This window comes from Dissoconium aciculare (genome assembly GCF_010015565.1).
Source record: "Dissoconium aciculare CBS 342.82 unplaced genomic scaffold K489scaffold_3, whole genome shotgun sequence".
NCBI classification, from domain to species: Eukaryota; Fungi; Ascomycota; class Dothideomycetes; order Mycosphaerellales; family Dissoconiaceae; genus Dissoconium; species Dissoconium aciculare.
The window spans coordinates 508,253-534,267 of NW_022984953.1; the positions used below are offsets into that span (position 1 = coordinate 508,253).

A 26,015-nucleotide genomic window follows, 5' to 3' on the forward strand; every position below is an offset into this window, starting at 1 on the left:
CATTTGCAGCACACATTCACGCATCCAAGAGCCGGCTCGCCAATCCCCGGTCCTGGGGAGAAATATCCCTTGTGTTGTCGCTGGGTCACGCCGTTTTCCCTCTGTACGACACCATTGCCCATACCACACCCATCATCTTTATTCCCTGCCCGACAGATTTCTCAGCCTTGTAAATATTGCAATTATGCAACGCATCCCGTGCACGAGTTGACGCGCGAGCCAGATCATCGGAAATTTCCTCCCTTGCCACAATTTTGTCGGCTCGGTCGCACTCCGATGCGTTTCCTTTTCCATTTTCTGCCCACGCGACAAGCGTCCCATTCAGTCTGTTCTGGCGCGGAGAGTTTCGTCCGCATATCCTTCTCGGTGACCGAAGAGTATGATGATGTTTACAGACGACCTCGACCGTCATGGTCAGACGCTATCCTATCTACCGATATCGGAAATGCTTGTCCGGACGACATCACGCGAGTCTAGAGCAGTCTTCTAATGAGTAAGTTCCCTCCTCTCGTGATCGAAAATGGAAAGGCCGCGCCTTGGGTCACATTCGGCGGCGGACTTTCATCTTCTGTGGTAGAGGCTACTGTAGGATGATGAGAACGAGGACTGATAGACAATGGTCACGTCACCGGTGATTTCACCGCCTCGGCGCAAAAGCTGTCCGTGTACAGCATCTCGACAGCCGGCATCGCATGCTGGGAACCCCTCATTTCGTACCACGTTGCATTGAGGATCGACCAACGACGGCGTCGTCGACGATGTGACGATGGACTCCCGGGGCGACAAGGGCTGCCGTGGCCGCAATTAGACTGCATGAAAAACTGGTCAGCAGACTCGTGATAATGGATCTCAATCGATGCAGATTTTGTGCGATGGTATGCACGATAAATTGAATTCTCTGGGCAACATGCTGCTGCGGCGACGATCTCCTCTCTGTAGCCACCAAACAGGGTTGAACATCATCATCGTAACAAGATTGATAACAAGCGAGATTCGATGGTGATCGATTTCGCGATTGAGGGTGCCATGTTCGCGCAAGAGATGGACCGATATGATACAGCACATGCATACGCCTGCGATCTACAGTCAACGTGAGTCCAGATACACTCGTTCTTACAAATATAAACAACACTTTATCAGCGTGTGCATGCAATGCAAGTCAACACATGCCCACGCCGATCCTCCCCGGCCGGGGCCAACACGCGCAGTAGCAGGCAGTAGTGCCATCACAAGTAGCCCGCGCTTCGAAAGCCCGATCCTCGAAGAATGAGGTGTGTTTTCCAATTGGACGGAACGGTCTCCCATTGGTCAGGGGAAGCTCGGAAGTTGCTCCCCGAAGAACGGGGGAGGGGCGGACTCGTCAATCCGATTCTCTCTCTCTGTCGTACGCATGGGGAATCGTCCGACAAGGTTTCGAAATAATTTTTCTCGGCGTTATGTGCGCTCGGGATCATCATCATCATCATGCATCTCCCTACCTAGGTAGTACACCCACAGTACTCGTATACAGTACTTGGGATTCCGGGCGGTAAGTCTGAATGGATTGCTACGACCACGTGCGGGAGTCGGAGCCTCGTAGCCATCAATGATGTGATGTGATGATGAGGCTTCTCTCGCCCGGCTTGCATATCTGCCGGGCGTGTACATGTAGCACGACATCGACAGGAAACGCCCCACAATGCAGATACTTTTCACGGACCGAACGCTCCGCCGTGTTGTATCGATCACATGGATGATCTTCATTAAGGACTCCGCTATGATTTTCCGTCGCTGTCATAGGCGCCCCTTGTGACTCAGTATGATGCAGTGGTCCATCTCACATCCGTCGGGCAGGACAGGGATGCACGAAGGCTTTTGCGTTCCCCGTTCGCCGGGATCGTGACATGGGTACATGGAGAGAAAACACCACCCCTATTGGGAAAGAGCGAAAACGCCCCAGTAGTTCCCGCAAACACGGGCGGAGGCGCGACCCAGCCCTTCGCGGGAGGACATTCCTCCCGCGGTGACGACGACGACAATGCACGACGTCGTTCGAGCGTTGCATGAAACGTACAGTAGACAAGGACTGGCTCTCCATGAGAAAAAAACCTGATCTCTCCGTATGCGAAATTGGATTATTGGACAATCCCACGCGCGCCGCAGCCAGAAACCTGCGAAGGAGCCAATGGTTGAGTAACAGAAGGGAGACCGGATGGCATGATACGTCTATTATTCCATCGTCACTATCACTCCCGAAGAGGACGTACGCGGAACATTGCAGGAAGTCGCTTACACCCGTATGTGTTTCGTGTGGCAATCACAATGCAATATGCAGTGACATACAGGAGATGGGATACAGCCGACGGTCATCACGTTATCAGATTGCTATGCCGGTAATGAAGTTTGATACCGCACTTATTCGACGAGAACCGTGTTGTTACCATGATTAAGTCGTCTGTGGGATGATGAAGCGATGCATTGGGAGTCGTGCGGTACGTGGCACCGGCACTTGTCGTCGTGACCCAAACAGACAGCACAGGAAAGCTCTTTCTGCCTCGGCGATACTGCAGTACCAGCGATGAAGGAGGAGATGTCGAATGTCCGTATGGATCGATCCAGGAACAGAGAACGAGGAGGAGACGTTCTCGCCCGCCGAGGAGTCGATGAGTCACTTGTAGTGTGTTCCACCATCAGTAGTGTACTTGGAATCCAAATGTCGAGAGTAGATTGCGATCATGATCATGATGATGGCGATACGAAAGGACGCATGCGGCAGTTGTAATGATGATCGAGACTGTCACGTCTAGCATAGCCTACAAATTGTTACATGCGATACATTCGGACGGGATGAAATGAGGCTACAGGATTTAAGATCAAGCCCTGACCGGGACATGCAGCCGCGGATCTGCGTTCCGGAATTTCCAAGACATCCTCGTCAGGCCCCAACGGCACGCTACCACCACACCGGCCGTTTCTCTCCCTCCGACACAATGTTTATTCAGGCGTTTCGACGATGGTATTGTTCGTCACCAACTCGGTTGCCGTGAGTGTGGGACAGTGACCAGTATACTCGCTCTGCCGAACGGATTCGAGCACCGTGCCTGACAGACCGACCACCCACGGCGCGGTACCGTCCAGCATCAACAGCATCACCACTATCCGTGCACTGCTTCAGTCCACTCGCTCCGCTCGTGCACCACAACTCAACGTCCACAACGGTTCAACGTCCACAGGCTCGTCGTGACCATCATCGCCATCGAGATGACGCTCTGCACGCTCGTTGCCATCAATATCCTGCATTAGACGGAGCCATACTGGCATCAAACGACGTTTGAAGCCATTAATTACCGCCTTTGAATGCCTCGAAGTCATGTCTATAACATTTAATACAAGATTCAGTCGTTTACGACGATCCTTTACCTTCTCACGAGCAAGTACTTTATCAGCCTTCTCTGCCTCTTTTTGACGTCTTTTTTGGATGACTTGACGTGCTTGTGCTGCAGTAAGGACTCCTCCATTCTGTAGATACTGGCGCTTCATCGAGCGACGCTGATTGCGTACGTTCTGGGCAACCGTCGTATGTTGAAGTTCATCTACAGCCTCAGCTCCAGCGATTGCTATGGCGTATGCGCCACGGAAGATCCTCTGAAGCTGCTGCGTCGCTATAGGCTGGTCAGCTAGAGCAGAAGCAATGAATTGGCTCTGAGTACGTGCCAGAGTCCGTACTGTACGTGGTGTTGTAATCATCGTCGTCTCTAACGTAGCCTGATCAACTGGAGTTGCTGGCCGCGCGAGTGTTGCTGCTTTCTCTCTAAGGCTTGAAAGAACAACGTTTGGATTGAATGGATAAAGGCCAGTCTTTGCAAAGCCAGCACGTATTGTATCCGGCTTCATAGTCTTCTGTCTAAAGCCCTCGAAGGCAGCGAGGAACTCTGTCTTATTGAAGTCAATACAGCCGCTGCGCGTAGCATAGTCAACTGCTTCTGAATGCCAGTGTTTGAACGGCTGAAATATGGCTACGTCAAGCGGCTGCATAAGATGCGACATGTGCGGCGGCAATACAAGAGGTATAATAGCATGTTGCTCACAGAACTCGACGAACTCGAGGGTATAGTGAGATCCATATCCGTCGAAGACAAGTAATCGCTTCACGCCACGCTGGAGTCTTCGCGACTGCTCCTCCCAATGATACAGCCACTGGAGCGTCAGAGCGTCTGTTGTATAGCCTGTGTCGCTCAAAGCAAGCATTGTAGCTGAATGGAGCTCTGTGAACCACGCGTCTTGAAGTCGTTTGCCAGGGAGGATCACCATCGGCTGGATTGTTGCGCCAGCTGCGCTAATGGCCTCAACAACCGTCACTGTCTCGCGATTGTTAGAGCTCGGCGTCCAATTACGCTGCTCCGGATGCTGCGTTAGCACGTGCTGCGTACGTGCCATACCAACACGAAAGCCAGTCTCATCCATGTTCCAAATGTCGTCTGGAGGTATGCCTTCGGTCCGGACGATCTCTTCGAAGCGAGAATACCATAATCCAATACGGCCTGGCTGCTCTGCTGCTGCACGTACTGCATCAAGTGATCGTGATGGACGCTTATACCACTCAGGGTGGCGTGAAATGAAGCGTGAGACCCACATCTTCGAGACGTCTGGCGCTGGCCCTTCGAGATTGTGGCATCTAGCTAGGATCGAATTGGCAGTCTTATGCACGTCGACAACGCGCGCAGACACACCTATCTTATCACATCGCTTTAGCCACGTTATTAAGGCCTCTTCTTGAGCGTTATCCAGCTTCCTATTAGCTGGTTGCCTTGTAGACTTGCTTTTCAATCCACGAGCGCGTCGTTGGAGTCGCTTGTACGAAACTCTAAACTCCTTTGCTAACGTAGTCAGAGGGCCCTCAAATTCAGTCTCCTCGCGCCAGAGGAGTGCAGCATTGATACGAGCCTCTTCTTCAGCGTATTCAGCCATGTTGTGATGGATACAAAGACGCGTTCAATCTACAATCCTATTAAGTCGCATCGTGGACGTTGAACCGTTGTGGACGTTGAGTTGTGGTGCACGAGCGGAGCGAGTGGACTGAAGCAGTGCACGGATACCGCAACCACCACAACCACCACAACCACCATCACCACCATCACCACCACCATGGCCATTCTCAAACGCCCGTTTCCCAATCCTTCTACCATACACTTACACCACCATCCACACCCGCAACCCCACTAGAAACGTACTCGACGCCACCCCTTCTCCTCTCTCCCTCACTCTGGCCCTACAGTACGTTGCCTTGCGCGCCCGTTGACCGATCGGTACTTTCGGCTCGTCTTCCGATTGTCTCCCGCGGGCGTCCTTCAATTGAGCGGTCAACGACTCCTCCGGTTCCACAAGACACTTTGTGCCGGGTCCGGCGTTTCCTCCCTCAGCCCAGATGACAGCCCTGCTCCATTGGAGACACGTCGGTTCCAGCGTGGGGCATGGCCATGACGAAACACTACTAAAACCTGGTGAAGCGCCGTCGTCCGGACATTGTTTCCACTGACCAGCACACCTTCTGAACCATATCCCACGCCAGCCCTTTCCAATATACATATCTTTGCGACGGCAACGCCAAATTATCGGTCTTTCTCACCATTACGCCTCACTAAGCTTAACTCAAGATCCTTCACTCGAACATCAGCCTCACGAATACACAAGGCTGTCTTTATTGTTCTTGGTCCGCACATCAATCATTTCACTTCACAAACTGCACAACATGCCGTTCGTGCTCGAAGAATTCAACGACTGTATCACCATGGCTCAGGACAAAACGCAAGATCTTCACTCCACTGCGCATGGTCTCCCATCACCAACTGCGACCCACAATGGAGAAGCTTGCCAGACACAAGACGCTCGTCGCGCTTCAATCAAGTCCGAGAACAACACAGAGTCACACTTTCAATTCTCCGATTCAACAAGCGAGTCTGATTCAAAATACTACGACTACGACGAGGAAGAAGAGGAAGTTGAAGAATAGTAAGAATATCACTTCTCCACATCTTCACTTCGAACAATGTTTTCTAACCTGCAGTTATAGCAATCAAGAATGCATTCAGAGAATGATCGAGCTCGTCTCTGCCAACGATGCTGCTCTCACCCAACTTAGTCGGCGCTTCGATTATCTTAACAACCGACTCAGCAAACTTGAAAACGCCATGGAGACATCCAAGAATGCGACTCCGTCATCAGGAGACAAGTCAAAACCTATGTCAACGAGCACTTCCCGCGGCAGCTGAAGCTTGAACTATGAATCATGAATTTCGAATCACGCTCACTGCCCAAAATTCGGTGCCAGACCATGAGCGAACGTGGAAGTCCTTGCCGTGCAGGCGATGCCACGTGCCGGCGGAGATTACAAACCTCGCGCTCGACCAGCCAGTGTCATGATCGCGATGCTTATATCAAAGTTCCGAACCCGACTCAACCGATGAGACGATCTTATTATTTGAAAAGAAAACGGAGCTTCCACTCACTTAATTCCACTTACAAGAACGACATGCTCTCTACTCAAAACTGACACGATTCAAGAAATTGCCGCTTCTGATCCACACGCATACAATCCAAATTTACATAATTAAGACCCGTCAGTCGAATTCACACGACTTTCCCCTCACATCCTATCACGCGGAAGGACTTTCTGTCCGGTCACTGTCATTTTTTTCCCTTCCGGCGTTGAACAGCGGGGTTGTATCCGCACGTTTCCTGCGCCCGGATATGCTCGCCAGGCTACGCGTGCGCACGAGAGAGTGAGATAGTTCGCGATACCCAATTTGTACATTTTGACCCGAGAAAGGGGCTTGTGGCGGAGCTTTTTCTTCATCTTGCTCGGTTCATGAAAACACGGCCGGTGGTGTAATGAGTGTGGGAAGGGAGGCACGATTGAAAATTCTCCTGCGATACCAATAGATCTCTTGTTATTCTTAACACAAATTGAAATGTGTCCCCCGAGAGTACTTCCGATGAAGAGTAAATGAGACAATTTTTCCCCTGGAAAAGGTGGCCAGTGATCTACCATGCTATTTCCACGTCCAAGAAAATTTGCAATCGTTCCTACCCTGCCTAGGCACCCAGGAGGACATTTATGCGATGGCTTTACGACGCCGTGTGTACGTATGCGCCGTTCTGGAAACAGGAGATAGACAGGCAATGATCAAAGCAATATCGTGGTATTTCTGCGAGTTTTGAATACTTTGTACGAATCGCTAGACAGAAAACGAACCCGTTCTACAACTATGAAAACGCCCCAAATCGCCAGAGAGGCCGGAATCATCGACGGCGCGAAGCCTGCCTACGATCCCTTCTTTTCTCTTTCAATGACCAAACTCCTCCACGTTAACGTACATATCCTTCCCTGTAACAGCCATGCAAAACACCGCCGTCGAAACACGAGGCCAACCAAGAAAATTTTCACCTTCAGCCATATCTCTAAAATGGGAACCCGCCTCCAAACTGGAATTGATGCCCATTCGCCTGACCACCCGCAGAGAATTTGAACCCGCTGCCGCCGCCACGGCCGCCTTGCTGGAAGAACATCTGCTGGCCGCCAAACGGACTACCCTGGAAAGGATTGCCCTGCTGGTTCGCCATCGGATCGTTGGGATCGTCGCCGCGGTCGAAGCGCTCGCGGAGTTCCGGGTCCGAGAGGACTTCGTAGGCCTCGTTGATCTCGCTCATTTTCTTCTGGGCGACTTCCTGGCTGATGCCGTTGCTGGCGGCCTTGTCCGGGTGGTGCAGGACGGTGAGTTTGCGGAAGGCGCGCTTGATGTCGCGGGCGTCAGCGTCGCGGGTGATGCCGAGGACTTTGTAGTAGTCTTTGGTTTTGCTGCGTTTGAGGAGCGTGTGGGCTTTGTGGAGGAGGTCGTTGAGTTTCTGGGAGGAGTTCTCGCCGTGCGCTTCTTTGGCGCTGTTGAGCGTGCTTATGGCGGGCTCGAAGTCGTCGGCGTCGAGTTGCCGTTGCGCTTTGGAGAGGAGGGCGTGGAGGGAGGTCGGATTCCAGGTCAGTGCTTCGTCGCAGTACTGGGCGGATTTCTTCGCGTTGTTCATTTCGCTGTAGGCTTCGCAGGTCTTTTCGATGAGAGTCGCGTAGAGCGCGTTGGTGGCTTGTTCGTGAATGTAGCCTCTCTCCCGGAAGGAGTTGGTGTCGTCCTTGATTTCTTGGAGGAGACCTGGCTCATCATCGCCTTGCGGAACGAGAAGCTTCACAGCCGTGGCGTATTGCCGTCTCTCGAAGAACTTATCGAGCTTCTTGACTGTGCGATCGATCGCCTTGAGGCTCTTGCGCAACGCCGCGCACTCTTTGTTGTCGGGGTCGTTGTGTAGGCACTTTGCGATGGCTGTCAGGCCTTTTTCCGTCTCGCCCAAGGAATAGAATGTCATAGCGGCTATCCTTAGATGTGGCTCGGTCAAAGCAGGATTGATCTGTGCGACGTGGTAGAGGTCAGCGATGCCCTCCATGACCTCGCCCTTGGCGAACCGACATCGTGCCCGCCGTTGTCGCAGCTCTGGTGCTGTGCCGGCAACGACGATGGCAATTCCCGCGTTCGTCACACATGCTTCCCAGTCTTTAGCAGCTTCGGCGTCTGCCGCCAATTTCTCTGCGCCCTCGGCCTGCACGAGATCCTCCATCTCCTGGCCATCCGGCCTCTTTGCCTCAATGTAATCCGCTTTCGCGCCTGCCCAGTCGGCTTTGCGACTCTTAATCTTCGCTCGCTGCAACAAAGCACCTTCAAAGCCCGGCTTCAGTTGCAGGACCTGGTCGAAGTCGCGACTTGCGTGGACGTTCTTGCCCACTGACAAGTATGCTGCGCCGCGTTTAAAGAGGGTGAGGTAGTTTTTGGGGTCTTTCTGAATGGCGACATCGAAATAGACGAGCGCATCTTGCGCATTGCCCTGGGCGAGATTGGCATTGGCGCTGGCAAGAAGTTGTGAAACGGGAGTATCAGATGGGATATCACTGGCGGACAAGGCGGAAGCGAATGGGGTGGCGGAAAGGCACAAGGCCCCAAGCGCGACGGTCGACAAGCGAACAATCATGACGACGGTGATATCGATTGCATGTAGGCGGCTGGGTGTCGAACAGATGTAACGAGCGTCCGGAGCAATTGAGAAGACGCAATGGTTGAGGCGCAAGTGGATGTGGACTCTTTTCAATCGCACGTGCTATTGAGTGTCAGTCAGTGGTGTATGCACGCCTGGGAAGATGCAAGCTGGCGCAAAAGCTAGCGTCGAGTGAAGTATGACCACATTTGGAAATGGTAGGATTATCACTATTGTTACCATGCCATAAAAGTCTATAGTACTGGATTTAGCAGCCTCAAACCCCCCAATACCTACCTAAGGCAGTGCCAATCAATTCGAGCGGCGGCAGCGGGCGTCTGGACCCTGACACATGGAAGAAGGTACTCGCTACGGTGGACTGACCGACAGGTGGAAGATGATGAATCCTTTGGTATTCCGTTCAGAGCCAGCCATTCCAGAACTCACCTGGGTATGATGTCGTCATGCTTACGATATACTTCGGAGAAGCTACTGGAGTCATTCGTGGGAATGACGCCTGCCCGGGCGATGAGCTGCAATCGGATGAATGATGATGTGAACTGGCGATGTTCAACTGTCCAGCGATGTCGACGAGGAGCAGACTTCACCATTGTTGGTTGAGAGGCCTAGACTGGAAGATGAGATCCGTCTCCACTACAGTAGACTACTGGACTGCAGAGGAATCGTACCACTATCGTCGACCCTGCTCCTGCCACCGTCTTGTAGTCTGCATAAGGAAGGCTGTAGTATAATAAGCCTATTACCGTCTCTGAGAATTCCGTCCTAATGTATATTATGGACTGGTCACGATTGGCAAAGAATGATCTTTCCCATCGCTAGAAATTTGCTACAATCATAATTGAAGGCAATCGTTGAGCCGATACGTGCCACCATTCGTTGCACATCAGTTGCGCACGCGTGTTGTCCCCACGCGACCAACACCACATCCAGACCCTTTGCCATTCGCGCATCCCGTTGACTGTCGAGATCTCCACCATTCACACTCCCTCTCAATAAAGATCGCAACGAGGCCATGGCGGCACTGCGACTGCACATCGACGGCGAAACCTTCCGGGATCCTGAGAATCGTCAAATCATCCTGCACGGCATCAACATCGCGGGCGACTCCAAATTCCCGCACTCGCCTGACGTCCCATCGCATGTCTTGGAGCACTTCTACGATGGCGACGACGTTTCATTCGTCAATCGACCCTTTGCAGAATCCGAGGCTGACGCCCACTTTTCTCGTTTGCGCTCATGGGGATTCAACACCATTCGCTACATCTTCACCTGGGAGGCGCTTGAGCACGCCGGGCCTGGCAAATACGATGAAAAGTTCATAGACCACACTATCGCCATCCTGAGGAAAGCAAAAGAGTATGGATTCTACATCTTCATGGACCCGCACCAGGACGTCTGGTCACGCTTCACTGCTGGCTCGGGCGCTCCATTATGGACGTTATACGCATGTGGCCTGGACCCAACCCATTTCAGTGCTACCGAGGCCGCTCTCGTCCAGAATACATGGCCCGATCCAGCGAGCTTTCCCAAGATGATCTGGGCGACAAACTACACCCGCCTGGCTGTCCAGACTATTTCCACTCTCTTCTTCGCTGGTCGGGACTTTGCGCCCAAATGCATCATAGATGGCAAGAACATTCAGGACTATCTACAAGGACATTTCGTTGACGCTTGCAAGTATTTGGCGCAGCGCATTCATGATGCTGGTGGACTACATGGAGACGTCGTAATCGGTTACGAGACGATGAACGAACCAAACAAGGGCTACGTCGGACATCCTGACCTTAGCAAAGTGCCTGCCGACCAGAAACTGCGCAAAGGGACCTCGCCGACCGCCTTGCAATCCTTCTTGACCGGCTCCGGACGAGCAGTCGAGGTTGAGGTTTGGAATTTCGGCAGCCTTGGTCCCTACAAAAGCGGCTCACAGCTTATCGATCCGAAAGGAGTATCTGCCTGGCTAGACTCGGATTGGGCGGACAAGAAGTATGGTTGGGAGCGTGGTTCGGATTGGAAGTTGGGCACCTGCATCTGGGCACAACACGGCGTTTGGGATCCTGAGACTGGAGACCTACTACAACCACAATATTTCACCAAACTACCACAGTCTGCAAACGATGAAAGCGCAGCTGAGATTGATCAGGAATACTGGACAAACCATTACTTCATGCATTTCTATCGGTTATACAGAGACGCCATTCGAGAAGTATGGCAAGACAGCTCTCTCCTCATCCAACCTTCGCCTTTCGAAATTCCTCCCAACATTCGCGGCACACCGGATGGCGACGACAAAAACATGATTTTCGCATCGCATTTCTACGACGGCATCACTTTGATCATGAAGAAATGGAACAAAGTCTGGAACGTTGATGTTCTTGGAGTGCTACGAGGACGATACTCGAATCCTGCATTCGCCATCAAACTCGGAGAGACGGCAATCCGCAACTGCTTCCGCGACCAGCTACGAGAGATCAGACGGGAAGGCGACGAAAACATGGGCATTCACCCTGCGTTATACACTGAGATCGGTATCCCATACGACATGGATGACCAGTATGCCTACAAGACTGGTGACTACTCAAGTCAGTCCGCAGCCATTGATGCCAATTTCTTTGCTGTCGAAGGTAGCGGTGTATCCGGCTCGACCTGGTGGGTCTACACGGCCACAAACTCTCATTACTGGGGAGACAATTGGAACGGCGAGGATCTATCAATTTACTCCGCAGAGGATCTCCCCTTGCCGGAGCCCTCTACCAGCGGGAGTCATCTCAGTGCGGATCCTCACAGCCCATCATACTCAGCCAGTCAGTCCAGCCTCCCCATTACTCCCTCGAGCATACAAAAGACCATGACCGTTGACGCCATGACTTCAGATCGCATCAGCAGCAGCAGCAACGCCAACACGGGCGACCAACCCAACAACACCATCACCAGCACCAACGACGCCGAACCCAAAAAGGGCTACCGCGCCGCCGAAGCCTATGTCCGACCCGTCCCCATCTCCGTCCACGGCACAATAAACACCTACGGATTTGACTTGCGCAATTGCACCTTCAACCTCACCTTAATCGCCAGCACCCCCACCAACAAGGACTTCCCCACAGAGATCTTCCTTCCGGCCTACCACTTCCCCCAAGCCCAGGGCAAGACGATTGTGGAGGTCAGTGGCGGCAAATGGGAGATCTCCATCGTCCCGGTCGGCGATAATGCCACGCGCCAGGTTTTGCGATGGTGGCATGCCGAGGGCGAGCAGAAACTTGTGGTCCATGGTGTGAAGCGGAGGAGAGGACAGGTTGGCGATCAGCAGATCGAGGGTGAGGCCGGAGACAGTGCTGGCTACGTGGAGACGTTGTTTAGGATGTTTGGAGGCCGCGGCTAGAGGTGTGCTTGGGACGAATGTTTTTTCTTATCAATAATTGCATCAGGGCTGGGATTTTGTGACTTTGATTCACTCTGCCCAATGACGATACACGACATTATCCTAAGTATTTCCGCATCAATATGATATAGCACTCCGACTGAGCGCATGCAGTCGCCACCTGATAATATCAATGACACCCCGAGCCACCATCCATGCTACAATTACAGATGAACTTTGCATCCCAAACTTCACAACCAGCAGCCCTGGCTTTGTCTCAATACGATTCTCTGATGCCCTGCCCATCCCTCGTACTTTCATACGCCACAAATGAAAAAGGAAAGTCATCGCCCTTGCCGTGCACATCTCGACGTCTCTCCTCACGCCGAAGACGAAGGCGGTCTTTCTGCCAAATCCCGGCATCGAGCACAGCCCATCTGCCCGAGGACGTTGCGAATGACCTGCGCGTGAGCGACCTTGGCGCCAACGCTCCTCGTACCGCCAACATCGCCGTCGTCGGCCGTGACGTCTTCCAGCTGCACTAGCATCGCGCGGGCCGCGGATGAGTCTTTGGTATCGGGGTGCGCGTCGATTAGACACGGCAGGTGGTAGACGTGGCCGCAGGTGAACCCTAGCAGGATTTGCTTCTCGTCCTCGTGGAAGATGTCCTCGCAGCCGGAGCAGTGGCCGGGTTGGACGACTTTCCGCGCTACGATGGCGGCAGAGGCTGGTCTTTTGGTGGATTTGCTTTGTGGGGTTGGGAGGTTGTCATTGTTGTCGTCTCCCAATTTGATTGCGGTTTTTTCGGAGACTTGTAGAGGGACGTCTTTGACTTCGATTTCGACTTCGTTGGCAGTTTCGTGGATGACTTGGAAGGAAACGCCTTTCCTTCGTCCGGCTCGCAGGATGTCCATGCCGGCAGTGACTTCTCCACGTAACACTCTAGCTACGCCTTCGGAGATGCTCATCTGTATTTCGAATTCGCGGATGAATTTCCACAATCCGCGCTTGAGGCCTTCGATCTCGAGACCTTCGGGAATGCGGCGCACGACATCGATAGGATCAAACTCGCTGCCGAGACTCACAGCTCCGACTTCTTCCAGCAGACCGGTGATGAATGTGGGTTTGTCCATGGAGTAATCCAACAGGTCGCCCCACAAATCCGGATGCTCTTTGGCGAAACCAATGGCCTGTTTGACATCGCCGAGCTCACCAATGATCAGACTCAATGCTCGTTTGGTCTCTCCTGTTTTGCTCAGAATGTGAACGAGCTCGGGGATATAATGTCTGCGCTCGAAGATTTCCGTCGCTCTTCCAAGACTGTAGCGCTCGCTCTTCTGAATGAAGGTCAAGAGAAGAGGGCGGTCGTACTCGGCAAACAGTGATACTGCCAGGTCGGCAAAGTCATCGACGAGAGCATGGCCGTCGTCCACGGCGCCGAAGTTTCGCCATCGGCTGCGGGTGAGCGCCGTGCCTTTACTACTGTTCCAGAGCGCCCGAAGGTAGAAATACAGAAAAGGTTGGAACGCATCGCCTTTCCGTTGTAGTTGGTCAATCACGACAGCAGTGGGGACCGTCCCGCGTTGAGCCTCGTCAGCCAATAGTTGAATAGCCTCCGAGGTACCCTCCTCCAGCTCGCTCAGCGGGGCGGATCGTATCTGCTGCTTACTGATACGAAGCATGATCAGCCCAGGGATATCCTCTGTGACAGTGTCGAGCAGCTTTGCTTCCCGGACGAGCGCAAATGCTCTATCCGCATCTTGCAGCCGAATGTAGCATCGTAATGCATCTCGTGCACGACCATCAGCCAGATACAGTTTTGCGAGAGACTCCATGAGAATGCGCCAGTCATTGCTGTCCTCTGCGACCTCGTCACTCGCCAGCCTTTCTTCGATTGTGGAGATGACGCTTCGAACGTCAAATAGCTCGGGATCCCATTGGTCTAAAAGCTGCGCCAGCCTCTTCCGGTCTGTGAAGATGTAGTGGCCTAGTACGACCTCATATACCCTGCTGGGTAGTGGCGTTTGGTCGTCGTTCGTCGCGGGAATGTACGGCGTGATTTCATCAAATTTCTCTGCTTGCGCAAATGTCCAGACCCAATGCTCCCACCGATTGCTGTTGCCGAGGACTTTTCCGGCAATCTTGCCAGCCTCGACCCAGTTATCGTCTGCAATGAGCTGCGCCAGCCACAGTTGTCCGATACGGCGTTTTTCCTGTTCCGCTCGGCGTATTGCGAATGGCGAGCCATCAACCCCGCCGAACTGCGAGCTATTGTCATCGGCGAAGAAATCTGCAAGGCTTCCTTTCTGGCCCTGCTGTTCGGTGCCGCTGCTTTTTGTTGGTGAACCTGGCTTTGAACCTGCAGACACGAATTGATCAACGGCAGATGCTGACTTGTCAGCGATATTGGGATGCTTGTCGATCAGGTGCCATGCATTCGCATACTGTTGACGCTCGAGCAGCCACGCCAGATGGTCCGTCAGCTCACGTCGAACCGCCAACACGCAGTCGTAGGGACTAAACATGAACAGTTTCAGCCCAGCCTCGAGTGCATATGGATGTGCGGCTGTAGGCTTCTTTTTCGGCTCTGGTGTGGCGGTCACGTCTTTCCCGGAGGACGTGTTTTGCGAAACAAAGGAATGCGCCCGGCTCGCCCGACCCGGGCTGTCGTTACTCCTCACACTAGTCGCTGATGTGAATATGCGACTAACATAGACTCCGCTTGCTGCATCCCATATACCCTCCAACGCGCCCTTCGCCAGAGTATCCTTGGCAGCCTTGGTGGATTGTGGAGCTGGCGGAGGAATATAGACCGTTCCCAAATGATAGTCTTGGCTTGAAAGGGTCTCGAAACGGGAGATATTGGACAATTCATCCAGATCGACTTCTTCGCCATTGATCACGTTGACCAGGCGCAGCTGCGGCGCTAACCCAGTGTGCCTATGCTGGCGACCCTTGAGCGCGGCTTTTGCAGTCTGCGCGTTGCCCTCTTTACCTGATGCTGCAGGGGCCGCGAGAGGTTTGTCGTTGTCGTCCCTTGTCCGGTATGCAAGAATTGCAAGGAGTGTTGGGGTGTAGAACGCAATGCCTGACACGATGCAGTCCACAAAATGTAGTTTGTGGATGATATCCGCGCTACCGACCTGTCGCTTGCCAGAGCTGGTTGTGGCGTTAGTAGAGTGCACATGAAGCAACCACGCTGTATCACCCCATCCCACGACGAGCTTCTCAAATTTCGCCGATTTCTTCGTCTTGCTTGTCGCGGCTTTGTCGTCCTCGGCTTCGGGGATTTGCTCGTCGGCCTCGAGGCTCTTGTCATCCACCCATTCACAACGGCCCTTCCAGACTCCCGCCATTTCTTCCCATATCTTTTTGTTCGGCTTCTGTGCATGTGCAATTCTGCGCCATGCGTCCTCGCTGTCCTCGCTTCCTAGCTTCAAATGACTCCGCATAACCTTTATTCCCTCCTCATTGATCCAGGCGACCCACTTTCCGCTCAAGCTCCATTTGATTGAGCTGATTGCTCCCTCTCCTGAATGCAAGATCTGATCACGGCCAGTATTACTACCGAGACCGATCGCTCCTAGCCATCCCGAAGCCGCAGCCGCGGCGCTGTTCGTGTTGGCATCGGTGCTCACGCCTGATTTACCCCCAACGGTCATGATGAGATTACCAGCAAGCCCACCCGAAAGATACGTTCGGTCATTCTTGTAATCCGGGGACAGCGCGACCGCGTTGACTGGTCGCGCAAAGTTTCGTAGCTGTACATCCTCGACATTGACCAACGACTGGATACAAACATGTCCGTCGAGTGAAGACGTTGCGATGTAGATGTTATTGCTGGGCGTGTTTGGTATCACCTGTGGCGGCGATTGTGTTGTGCGAGTACTGCGTCCGTTGTTCGTGGCGGGAGGTTTCTTCGCCGCGGTCGTCGATGTGCTTGAGGCGGGTTGAAAGACTGCCAAATTTCCACCCTCAGCGCGCATCAAGACCGGAGGCGGCGGCACCGGTGATACAGAGACACTGGTGACACTGGCTTGGTGTGCGCGATATGTCCGCAGAGTCTGAAGCGTCGGTATTGACGAGACATGTATACTCCCACTGTGGGTTCCAACTACCATCTTGTCTCCGGCGACGATGAACGCGGATGTCGAGTCACCATTGCGATAGACATTGGCCAAGCTCCCAGTCAACTTTGCGTATTTCAGTTTCGGCTCCTCCTCTTCGTCCCCATCCTCGTCAGTCAACTCGTCCGTGTTCATGTGTGCTTTGTGTCCGACATCCTTGTTAGATGTGACGTCCTGCTCGGCGACGTCATTGTTGTTACTTGCAATCGCGGACGTGACTTTCGCTCCAGTAGCGTCCTTGTTGTTCTCCTCTGCCGGGGAGTCGGCTGACATGCTGCAGGCATGGAGAGCCCGCTCCGTCGAGATGACCCTAGTCCTGGACAGTAATGAGTTGTTGTACGAGTGATCTATGAAAATGAGAGACTCGGCGCAGTCCATGTAACGGGCTTGGACAAGCCCGAGCTCCTAGCGTGTTTGGAGTGCTCCGAGCCGCCGCCCGCATGCCGCGGTGACCACCAAACCAACTGAAACTCTCGTTAAATCCAAACCAGCTCGATCTTTGCTCATAATCATGTCGAGTTTCCAATGTGCCAATCAACAATGTCGCAAGTGATAAGACTCAGCATCCGGTCAAGAAGATCACGACCTTGAAACGCGCCGATGTAGACGCGATCGCTCGTCCGAAAGAACCTTGAAAAGGCTACAGATGACTCAGCCAGTTGCTATCTCGTGTATACTACACTTTCAAAGCATTTCGTTCTGTAGGACCGAGCGATGGATCTTGATTGGGATTTGCCATCGAACGATGCGTGAGCTATTTGATGTAGGCTCCTTGATTGGCACACGTACACATGCCGCACCGGAAAGCCGCTTTGTTCTTTTATGAATTGGCAATACTCTTAATTTACAAATTTACTCTCTAATAAAAATTGCTGATAATTCTCGCAGAACCAATCGACTCCCTGCTCCCGGCAACCTTGCATAATGCGTTCGTTCATTCGTATTTTTACAAGATGGATTCCGAACATGTTATCGGCGACTTTCGGTTCGTGGCGCGCTTTCAAACTCAACTTCTGCTCTTGCCCAACTCGCTTTGAGCAGTGGACGTTGGCCCTCCCTTGACTCGTTCACCTCCAGTGATATTCTTCTCGCCCTCAGTGATATCGTGGAGGACCTGGCTCGTGATTGGCTCCTTGGCATGCGATTGTGCCTTCGCAGTAGGGCCATCCTTCACGGCGTGATCCTCGCCAGTGATCTTCTTCTCGGCAGCAGTGATCTTGGACAACGTGGCTGAGTCGAGAGTGCCAGAATGGTCCTCGGAGGGATTGGAGGAGTTGGCTGTTGCATTGCCATTACTGTTGGGCTTCGTACCTAAGCTACCAGTGGTGAGAACGCGCTGCAGGACGGACGTCGGGCCTCCCTGGTTTGGACCAACGGATCCGGTAAGTGCTTTTTCGGCCTCTGTCACCTCACGAATGATTTCAGCGGTGAGCTCTTTGTGTACGTGCGACTGGACACGAGCTGTCGGGCCTTGCGATACTGGGCCGTCTTTCTTGGTGATTCTCTTCTCTGCGTCGGTGACTTGTGAGAGGAGTTGTGAGTCGATGATATAGGACATCGTGAATGTTGTGCTGAAAGCGCGATGAGCGATGGAAGCTGATGTCACGCGTACTATCACAGGCGCACAGACATGGGCGCTTTTAAAGAGAGACGCCATAGTTAAGGATGAAGTTGGATGGAGATGATTTAAATTCCTAGCTTGACAAAAGATCGCTGCTGTCTTCAGATGTTTGAAGTTGAATGATAAGGGAAATTGCCCAGGTGTATTGATGACGAGGAATGATCTAGAGGACGAAGAAAGATGCAGTTACGGTCTATATCATGACAAGGTAATAATGACTAGAGTTCATAGATGCAGATGAAGTGGTCATGGAAGGCAAATAACGACGGCATTGTGATATCACAGCAAGTTTGTGCCTGGACCGTAGTGTCGTTCCCGCACGATGGTCGTTGAGGAACGCTTCGATCTCACTGTTCGATCGCCAGTGCGAGACTACGTCTTGGTCCCGATCTCCTCGATACAGAACTATAATGATTCCGTGGCGATTGATTGTATCGCTTCATGTCCTGGCGCACTTCAGATGGTCGTGCCTCATGTTCTGCCAGTTCTGTGATGATGAAATTCACAGGTGTTGCAGGTGTCAATTGATACCTGGGTAAATACCCTGGAAGGTGATGATGTCAGAGCCTCGCAACGCGTGTATACAGGTGCCCTAAATACATTAATCGATCGCGAAACGCGCCTCAACCGCGTGGGCGTTCCCTCAGGGCCACGGGATCCATCTTTTTTATCGAAAGCATCTCTCATTCACAACGTCTTCTAGTTACCGAATAAGCAGTGATCGGGAGTTTATATTGGTGATCAGGCCTGCGTGCGATAGTCTTGACTGGAGAAGATCGCGGGTTGAAATGTAGCGCACGTCTCGATGAAGGATCTCACATGTCAAAAAGAATTAGCACCACCCTCAATTTATTAGACACCTGCATCAATCCTCCGCTTGTGGTATCTAACTTTTCAAAACACTCCATTATATCAGGACGAAGTCTAACATTGAATGCGCATTTTGTACCATTTATTCCATCAGCGTTGTCTGAGAGACCTTGAAGAGCGTAACTGCATCATCGCTTAAAATGATTGCGAGCAAGCCTGCGACGTGGCTCGCATTTCGCGATGTCGTGCATTCCTCATTGATGCGAGCAGTGGCGCCTTCCGCATCAGTGCACAACTTCCACCTCCATTCGCTACGATCTCGTGGCTCACTTCCACCACGGTCTTCAGTGACCAGACATTTCCATAACATCGTTCCGCGCAGCAATACACAGAAAGGCAGCCTAGACAATGATGGCCCGACTGCCGCGAGAGAGTCCGTCGACCGCGGTGGGAATCGCAACAAACGTAAACCGAGCAATAAGCGGCCGCTGGACTCAGGGACATCTTTACGAAAAGTAGCAGTACAGGCGCAATTTTCGCGCCAAAGTCTCATCAAGGGTAGCGGGAAGTTACAGTACATCGATCCGGATGTGCCAACAAAGGACATCACCGCGTATTGCGCGGCCGACATATACGATCTTCGACTTGCGCGCGGAGAGCTAGAAAGAGAAGGATATCAACTTGATCCAGTGCGTACAGGCCTTGGTGATCAAGTGCTGCATTTCCAGACGCCCAACTATCTGACGCGGCATGAAGAGACCGGAGAAGAGAAGGCACAGGGTGCAGGTGATGTCTTCGTGTTTCCGTCAGGATGCGTGGTGACATGGAACGTTCCCGATCACCTGTCACGTACCATCGTTACACGATTTCTACCATCAGCAGCAGGTCGAACAGGCCATTTGGAGCGTATGGAAGCGGAAGACATGGAATACATTGAGGACGAACGCATGGAGAAGAGTCAGGTGATAGGGGACACCATTCTGCTAGGAACCAAGCAGACCTCAAATTCGTCAGAGGACGGCGCTCGAAACAAGGCTGCCATTGATATTGCGACCGGCGGAATGGAGCAAACTCGAGAACCTGGCGCTGATATTGATACGATCTTGACAAAGATTGCATTCTCTTCAGCTCTGGCGCGAAGCACGAAGCTTGCCGTGTTAGAGGAGAGTCTCAGTGCATACTTTATATCAACACGAAGCATTCCATCGACGCTCTCAACAGGTCGACCGATTCGCATCACTCGAAGGCACATCCTTCGCAAAACAGGCGAATTGCTGTCGATTCGGGCGCAGTTGAATCTCTATTCAGAATTGACCGACTCGTTGCCAGACCTCTTCTGGGACAGTCGACATGAGTTAGGTCTTGAGGGCTACTACGACATTCTCGGCAGATCCCTCGATGTGGGCGTAAGGATCAAAGTACTCAATGAGAAAATGGACTACGCAGGAGAGATCGCGGCGGTCTTACGAGAGCGACTGAGCGAGAAGCACTCGGCTATGCTCGAGTGGATGATCATCGGCCTTATTTGTATTGAGGTAGGCTTTGGAATCGTACATCTCGTCCGTGAGAAGACGGAGATGGAGGAGATGAGGCGCACGCGCGAGTTGGCGGAGCAATGGTTGGAAAGGCAGCTGATGTCCGACCTGGACAAGAAGTGATAGATAGAAATGACGACAGGAATCCAGATGACAATGTTGGGTAATTCTGAAGCAAAGAATCATCATAGCTATCAGTCTACAGTATTCGATATAGTGACAGCTATTGTTTCGAGAGTTGCGCGATGCCGAAACGAACCCGAACCCAACAATCAATCGTGAGTGACAGGCGAAAATCCGGGGACTCCAATGCTCGCACTCGTTCCCAGTGGCTCAAAGCGGGCAATCAGCCGAGCGCCCCCTCCTTTGTTACGTGGATAGTCGCCTACTTAGGTACTGTATGTTTTGTAAGGCTGGATGGTGGGTAAGTGATGCGGCATTGATGAATCGTGACCTTGTGATCAGGCATCCGCATATAATCTAGGGATCACGGTCATTCACTCCATAGACACAATTGGTAATTACAAACATACCTAGGTATATAGGTCAAACCGACTACCCGTCGAATTGGCTTTCGCCTTGTATATCTTCCCGCATTCACAACTTGCATTCTTTTTACACTGCATCACGACATCATGCATAAATCACTGCTTCTTCCCGTCATCGCTATCGTGGCATTGACTGTCTACAAGGTCTTCTCAATAATTGTCAATCGTCGAAAGGATGCCGACTTTGCCCGCCAGCACAACTGCCAGCCAGCGCCTGCTGTCACCTGGGATGGCTTCCTCGGCATCAAGGTCATCAAGGAAATGCAAGCCGCCGACCAGAAGAACATGTTCATGAACCTTCTCAACGACCGTGTGTCGCAAATGAGCGAAAAAGTGGGCAGATACTGTCCTACGTTCTCCTACCGAGTCCTCGGCAAACAAGGCTTCTTCACTGCCGATCCGAAGAACATCCAGGCCATCCTTGCGCACCAATTTGAGGATTTTGAGCTGGGCGCTTTGAGGCGGAAGGTCATGGGAGAGCCCTTAGGTGATGGCATCGTGAGTATCTCTCGCCACACATCTCGCACAACGAAGCAGCGAGTCGCGGTTGATGGTTCGACCATCAATTGTGCAACACTGCAATACACTTCGACAGAAACTCAGCTAACCTTACAACTAAACTCAGTTCGTGCAAGACGGCAAAAAGTGGGAACACAGCCGAGCTCTGCTCAGACCTAATTTTGTCCGCGATCAAGTCTCTGATCTCGACATGGAAGAGAGACATGTCCAAGATCTCTTCACCGTCATGCCGGTGCAGCAAGACGGCTGGACTGATATGACTAATGTCCAAGAATTGTTCTTCCGTCTAACGATCGACACGGCTACGGAGTTCCTTTTCGTATGTTCTTTACTCTCCCGCCAACGATTTACAGCTCATTGACTCGTTGACTATCAGGGCGAATCGACGAACACGCAAGTAACGACGTCAAATAAGAACCAGACCGATTCAAAGGGCAGATGGGATGAGCGAGCCTTTGCTAAACACTTCGACTCCGTTCAAAGACACATGTCATCCAAGTTCAGATATGGTGACCTTCACTGGCTACACAATCCTAAGGAATATCAAGAAGACATTAAGATCATCAACGAATTCATCAGCTATTACGTCGACCTCGCATTGACAAAGAGCACAGATCGAAAACCCGATACAAAGGGCGAAAAGTACGTCTTCCTCGAGGCGTTGGCCGCTCAAACCCAGGACCCTGTAGCACTTCGCGCACAGCTGTTGAACATTCTTCTTGCCGGCCGCGATACCACAGCGTCACTCCTAAGTTGGACCTTCCACGAGCTGGTCCGCAATCCTGAGATCTTTGAGAAATTGCGTCGGGCCATCCTCTCGGACTTTGGGCCCTATTCCACCGACGACCTCTCCGCAATCACCTTCTCCAGCTTGAAGTCTTGCACGTACCTGCAACACACCCTTTCCGAGGCTTTGCGACTCTGGCCAGTCGTTCCAGGAAATTCACGCCGCAGTAACAAGAGAACCACGCTTCCTCGCGGCGGCGGGCCCGATGGTCTCTCGCCTGTTTTCATCCCACCAGAAACACAGGTAGACTACAGTGTCTACACGATGATGCGCCGGAAAGATCTCTGGGGCGAGGATGCAGACAAATTCCGACCTGAGCGCTTCGAGGGCCGGAAACCTGGGTAAGCTATTCCAATCGCAGTCCCTCCCATGCGGAGACTCGTTGACAAACGTGAGACTAATCCGAATCTAGTTGGGACTATCTTCCATTCAACGGCGGCGCTCGACTTTGCATTGGACAGCAGCTGGCTCTGACAGAGGCGGCATACGTCGTAGCACGAATCTTGCAGAAATTCGATAAGATCGAGGCCCATCCGGGAGATTTCGAGGCGATCACTACACAGAACTTGACCCTCACCAGCTGCCCTGCGAAACCGGTCAGGTTGCGGGCGAGGGAGGCGAAGGCATGAACAAAGTCATTCTGCATATTGTGTTTGATTGCTGCATTTTGACAATCTAGTCATTGCGATGGCGGATAAATACTTCACGAATGCATGTCGACTATTCCCGTCATGAGCCGCAAGGCATGTCGTTGAGCATGTTCGTTGTGGTGCTCTTGCAAAACTTCAAAAGTTTGCTTTCCAACGTGATGTGAGATGGAGAAGGTATGGACAAAGTGCTCATGTGAGAGAGACCTAGTCGAGAGATAATGTTCCGTAGATGTAGAATTGCCGGCCGTGAATTCGCGATGACCACAAGCCGGGTACGTTTTCAACGTCGTGCTGCTACGCGAATGTACTCCATTGGGAGTAGAATTCCAATGCAAAGAAATCCAGTAATGAGTAGCCCGCAACGACGAGACAATATCAATTTTACTGCGATCATCAGGAAGACATGCCGGGGCAAGTCCGGAGGGTCTCAAGCTAAGCCTCGGGAGTCGAATCATAATAATCCTCCATCTGGGTGGAAAGAAAACTGATTCGTCACGCAACACGTCAAAAATGTCAAATTAGCAACGTGACCAACAAACGCCCGAATCACGCAAGACGCAGGGCGCGCCGCCAGAAAGTCTCTCCGCCCGCTGCTACACTTGCATACCTGCATGTGATGATGCAGCCATCTCTGCGGCCGCAAGAAGATCCCCCGCCAAGAAACGCAAAGACATGATTTCCACGTCATGGCAGTTGTGAAACGAATGCCGGATGGGACGTTGGTGCTAAGCAGCCCTGGAGGGCGTGCGAAATTGTCCAACGCCAACGGCGAACGGGCGGGAGGAGCCCAGGGCCAACAAGTGCGGTTTCAGATCGGAGATTATGAGCGATGGTGGATGATCCGATTTTGTGTGGATATTAGATGATGAGCTCTGCGAGAGGCTGGAGTCTGGACTTACCTGGAATTGCATGCAAGTGAGTAGCGGAAGTGTGAGGAGAGTGACAGTTCTGGGAGATGTGCCTCGGACAAGCTTGATGGAAAGTTGGGACTTTTACGTCCAGTACTTCGCTATTGCAATCATCACGCTGTGGTCGCACCGTGGTTGCATGTTGACAGTTCACAAATTCATCGAGGGCAGAAGACGTGATTGACTACCTCGTTGAAACAATAAAAAGATTACATTTCTCTCGTGGGTCTATCAAAGCAGGAAAATAATCGATCGTTGAAAGATCGAAGTCGCTGTGCAAAGCTAAACAGAAAACATAAAAACATAAAACCAAAAAGATCCAGACAAAGTGCGTTGCGGTGGGTATCGATGTTCCTGTAATGGCTGCTCGCGTGGGTGCGGCGCAGTTTTATGTAAAGGTGTCTGATCTATCTTGGGGTGTGATGAAGAGCAATACGAAAGACGGTCTGAGAGGACAGCCGGCATCGTCATGGCGTAAGAGATATGGACCGAGGTGGCGTCAGTGATAGATGAGGCCGCGTCCGGAAGTAAGGACAACCGAGTCAATGTAGAGTTCTCGTTTGGAAACCTGTTCCCGTCGATTTACCCATTCTGGTTGTCGCGCAAATAGAAATGGGGATCTTGCGAAGATCCATGAGGGAGTGGTTGTGATGCAGTATAGCACCAAGAAGGAAACTGTCGTGATAATCATGCCGAGAGAAGATATCGAGGGTGTAGGTGAGGAGTTAGAGGCTGCTTTTACTTGAGATTGCGAGCAGACTCCGATAGAGGCTAGTATGGTGCGACGAGGGATCAAGTTATAGGTAGGCGTAGACTGATGTTGTCGCAAAGCATATCTTGACATTGAAGTCATACTGGACATAGTCCAGTAGGGGTTGCAGGAGCTTGAGCGAGCGGGTCGCTTGTGCGATGGTGCACCACTCCATGCTGTTGAATATTCCGCAGCAATTCAGACATCTGTACTTGGGCACATGGACAGCATTGCGACATAGCTATTCCCTAGCATGTCGGTGAATTGTTGGCGGCAATGAAAGAAGACTACCAGCATTTGAGTCGTCTCGCCCGGTAAAGTATTTTTTGGTACCACCGCAGCCCAGACATGCGATCGGAGCCGTCACTCATGGGAATCGCTGTGAGCTCCTTTTCACTGCCATAAGGTAGAGGATCTAGCGGAAGGGTGCGGGCAGTAGAGTTGGGTAGATTGGGTGTGATGCCCATGGCATGATGTCGGCGAGCCTCAACCACACGACGGACGAGCAATGCGAAAGTCTCTTCGATGTTGACCATCTCGCGGGCGCTGGTCTCCATGAAGCCGAAGTTGCGATTCCGCGCCCATTCGAGACCGTCGCGCGCGCCAACTTGTCGATTGCTCTGTAGGTCGCATTTGTTCCCAGCGACGATGCTCACTGGGAGCGCGCGGCCTACTTCGAGCCTTGCCTCCTTCTCCATCTCGATCAATTGGTTGAAGTATTCGAGGGCCTGTAAGGAGTTGGGGTTGGTGATGTCGTAAACGAGCAGGAAAGCATCTGAGCCGAGGTTCGCCGTTGACCATAAGCCGCGATACTCCTCTTGCCCGGCGGTGTCAGTCAGTTGTAGAGAATAAGTTGTGCCGTCGATGGTACGAGACACAGAGTAGGAGTCTTCGATAGTTGGGTCATATCTAAGCGAAGAAGGTCAGAGCAGGGTTCCAGCATTTGAACCTGGCCGCGAATTCCATCTCTACTCACTCGTGTGTCCATTGACTGCGGACCAGCCGCAGTGTGATGGAAGATTTCCCGCATCCGCCATCACCACACACTGTTATTGATATTTTGTGGTTATCATCCATGATCCGGGTCGATCTGCCCGAGCTCGGTGTATGGTACGCCAGTTTTACGTGCTCGAAGGATCGGCTTCCCTTGGAAGTCGACCGACCTGGGTGATGCGCGTAGATTGATATCAGAGCCTGAAGGGAGATATCGCCACGCGTTGGTGAGATGTGAGGTGTGATCACCGATCCAAGCACAACTGCCCAGTTGTTGTGGTTGTGGTGGTTGTGGATGCGAAGGCGACTGAGATGGGTGTCTTCGTCGTGTGAGCAGGAATA

The 26,015-nt window shown here is 52.3% G+C and overlaps 11 protein-coding genes across 11 annotated transcripts; 4 read left to right on the forward strand and 7 right to left on the reverse strand.

Moving 5' to 3' along the window:
* Positions 1-550: 550 nt before the first annotated feature.
* Positions 551-1,110, reverse strand: K489DRAFT_145918 (uncharacterized protein). Its single transcript, XM_033599177.1, has one exon. The coding sequence runs from the start codon at positions 1,067-1,069 to the stop codon at positions 707-709; it is 363 nt and encodes a 120-aa protein (XP_033462000.1). The 5' UTR covers positions 1,070-1,110; the 3' UTR covers positions 551-706.
* Positions 1,111-5,728: 4,618 nt separating this feature from the next.
* On the forward strand, positions 5,729-6,248 carry K489DRAFT_407684 (uncharacterized protein; the record flags this gene model as incomplete). The annotated part of the gene is made up of 2 exons (XM_033607395.1): positions 5,729-5,988; positions 6,050-6,248. The coding sequence occupies 2 exons, from the start codon at positions 5,729-5,731 to the stop codon at positions 6,246-6,248; spliced, it is 459 nt and encodes a 152-aa protein (XP_033462001.1).
* A 1,036-nt stretch (positions 6,249-7,284) lies between these two features.
* Positions 7,285-9,222, reverse strand: K489DRAFT_377503 (IPKP58 dsRNA-activated protein kinase inhibitor). The gene has a single exon (XM_033604169.1). It carries the CDS (start codon positions 9,043-9,045, stop codon positions 7,438-7,440), a length of 1,608 nt encoding a protein of 535 aa, XP_033462002.1. The 5' UTR covers positions 9,046-9,222; the 3' UTR covers positions 7,285-7,437.
* Positions 9,223-10,081: 859 nt separating this feature from the next.
* Positions 10,082-12,445, forward strand: K489DRAFT_314853 (glycoside hydrolase family 5 protein; the record flags this gene model as incomplete). Its single annotated transcript, XM_033601048.1, has 1 exon — positions 10,082-12,445. The coding sequence occupies one exon, from the start codon at positions 10,082-10,084 to the stop codon at positions 12,443-12,445; it is 2,364 nt and encodes a 787-aa protein (XP_033462003.1).
* A 359-nt stretch (positions 12,446-12,804) lies between these two features.
* Positions 12,805-16,686, reverse strand: K489DRAFT_314015 (uncharacterized protein; the record flags this gene model as incomplete). The annotated part of the gene is made up of 2 exons (XM_033600985.1): positions 12,805-15,011; positions 15,084-16,686. The coding sequence occupies 2 exons, from the start codon at positions 16,684-16,686 to the stop codon at positions 12,805-12,807; spliced, it is 3,810 nt and encodes a 1,269-aa protein (XP_033462004.1).
* A 393-nt stretch (positions 16,687-17,079) lies between these two features.
* Positions 17,080-18,429, reverse strand: K489DRAFT_377505 (uncharacterized protein). The gene has a single exon (XM_033604170.1). The coding sequence runs from the start codon at positions 18,107-18,109 to the stop codon at positions 17,558-17,560; it is 552 nt and encodes a 183-aa protein (XP_033462005.1). The 5' UTR covers positions 18,110-18,429; the 3' UTR covers positions 17,080-17,557.
* Positions 18,430-19,059: 630 nt separating this feature from the next.
* On the forward strand, positions 19,060-20,762 carry K489DRAFT_377507 (uncharacterized protein). Its single transcript, XM_033604171.1, has one exon. The coding sequence runs from the start codon at positions 19,183-19,185 to the stop codon at positions 20,638-20,640; it is 1,458 nt and encodes a 485-aa protein (XP_033462006.1). The 5' UTR covers positions 19,060-19,182; the 3' UTR covers positions 20,641-20,762.
* Positions 20,763-21,026: 264 nt separating this feature from the next.
* Positions 21,027-23,380, forward strand: K489DRAFT_377508 (putative P450 monooxygenase). The gene is made up of 4 exons (XM_033604172.1): positions 21,027-21,563; positions 21,691-21,903; positions 21,961-22,712; positions 22,784-23,380. Exons 1-4 carry the CDS (start codon positions 21,153-21,155, stop codon positions 22,998-23,000), a joined length of 1,593 nt encoding a protein of 530 aa, XP_033462007.1. The 5' UTR covers positions 21,027-21,152; the 3' UTR covers positions 23,001-23,380.
* On the reverse strand, positions 22,896-23,611 carry K489DRAFT_146013 (uncharacterized protein). The gene has a single exon (XM_033599180.1). The coding sequence runs from the start codon at positions 23,474-23,476 to the stop codon at positions 23,075-23,077; it is 402 nt and encodes a 133-aa protein (XP_033462008.1). The 5' UTR covers positions 23,477-23,611; the 3' UTR covers positions 22,896-23,074.
* Positions 23,612-24,180: 569 nt separating this feature from the next.
* Positions 24,181-24,879, reverse strand: K489DRAFT_146005 (uncharacterized protein). The gene has a single exon (XM_033599178.1). It carries the CDS (start codon positions 24,789-24,791, stop codon positions 24,429-24,431), a length of 363 nt encoding a protein of 120 aa, XP_033462009.1. The 5' UTR covers positions 24,792-24,879; the 3' UTR covers positions 24,181-24,428.
* Positions 24,880-24,967: 88 nt separating this feature from the next.
* Positions 24,968-25,757, reverse strand: K489DRAFT_315044 (ras small GTPase; the record flags this gene model as incomplete). The annotated part of the gene is made up of 2 exons (XM_033601066.1): positions 24,968-25,589; positions 25,657-25,757. 2 exons carry the CDS (start codon positions 25,755-25,757, stop codon positions 24,968-24,970), a joined length of 723 nt encoding a protein of 240 aa, XP_033462010.1.
* Between the last annotated feature and the right edge of the window lie 258 nt (positions 25,758-26,015).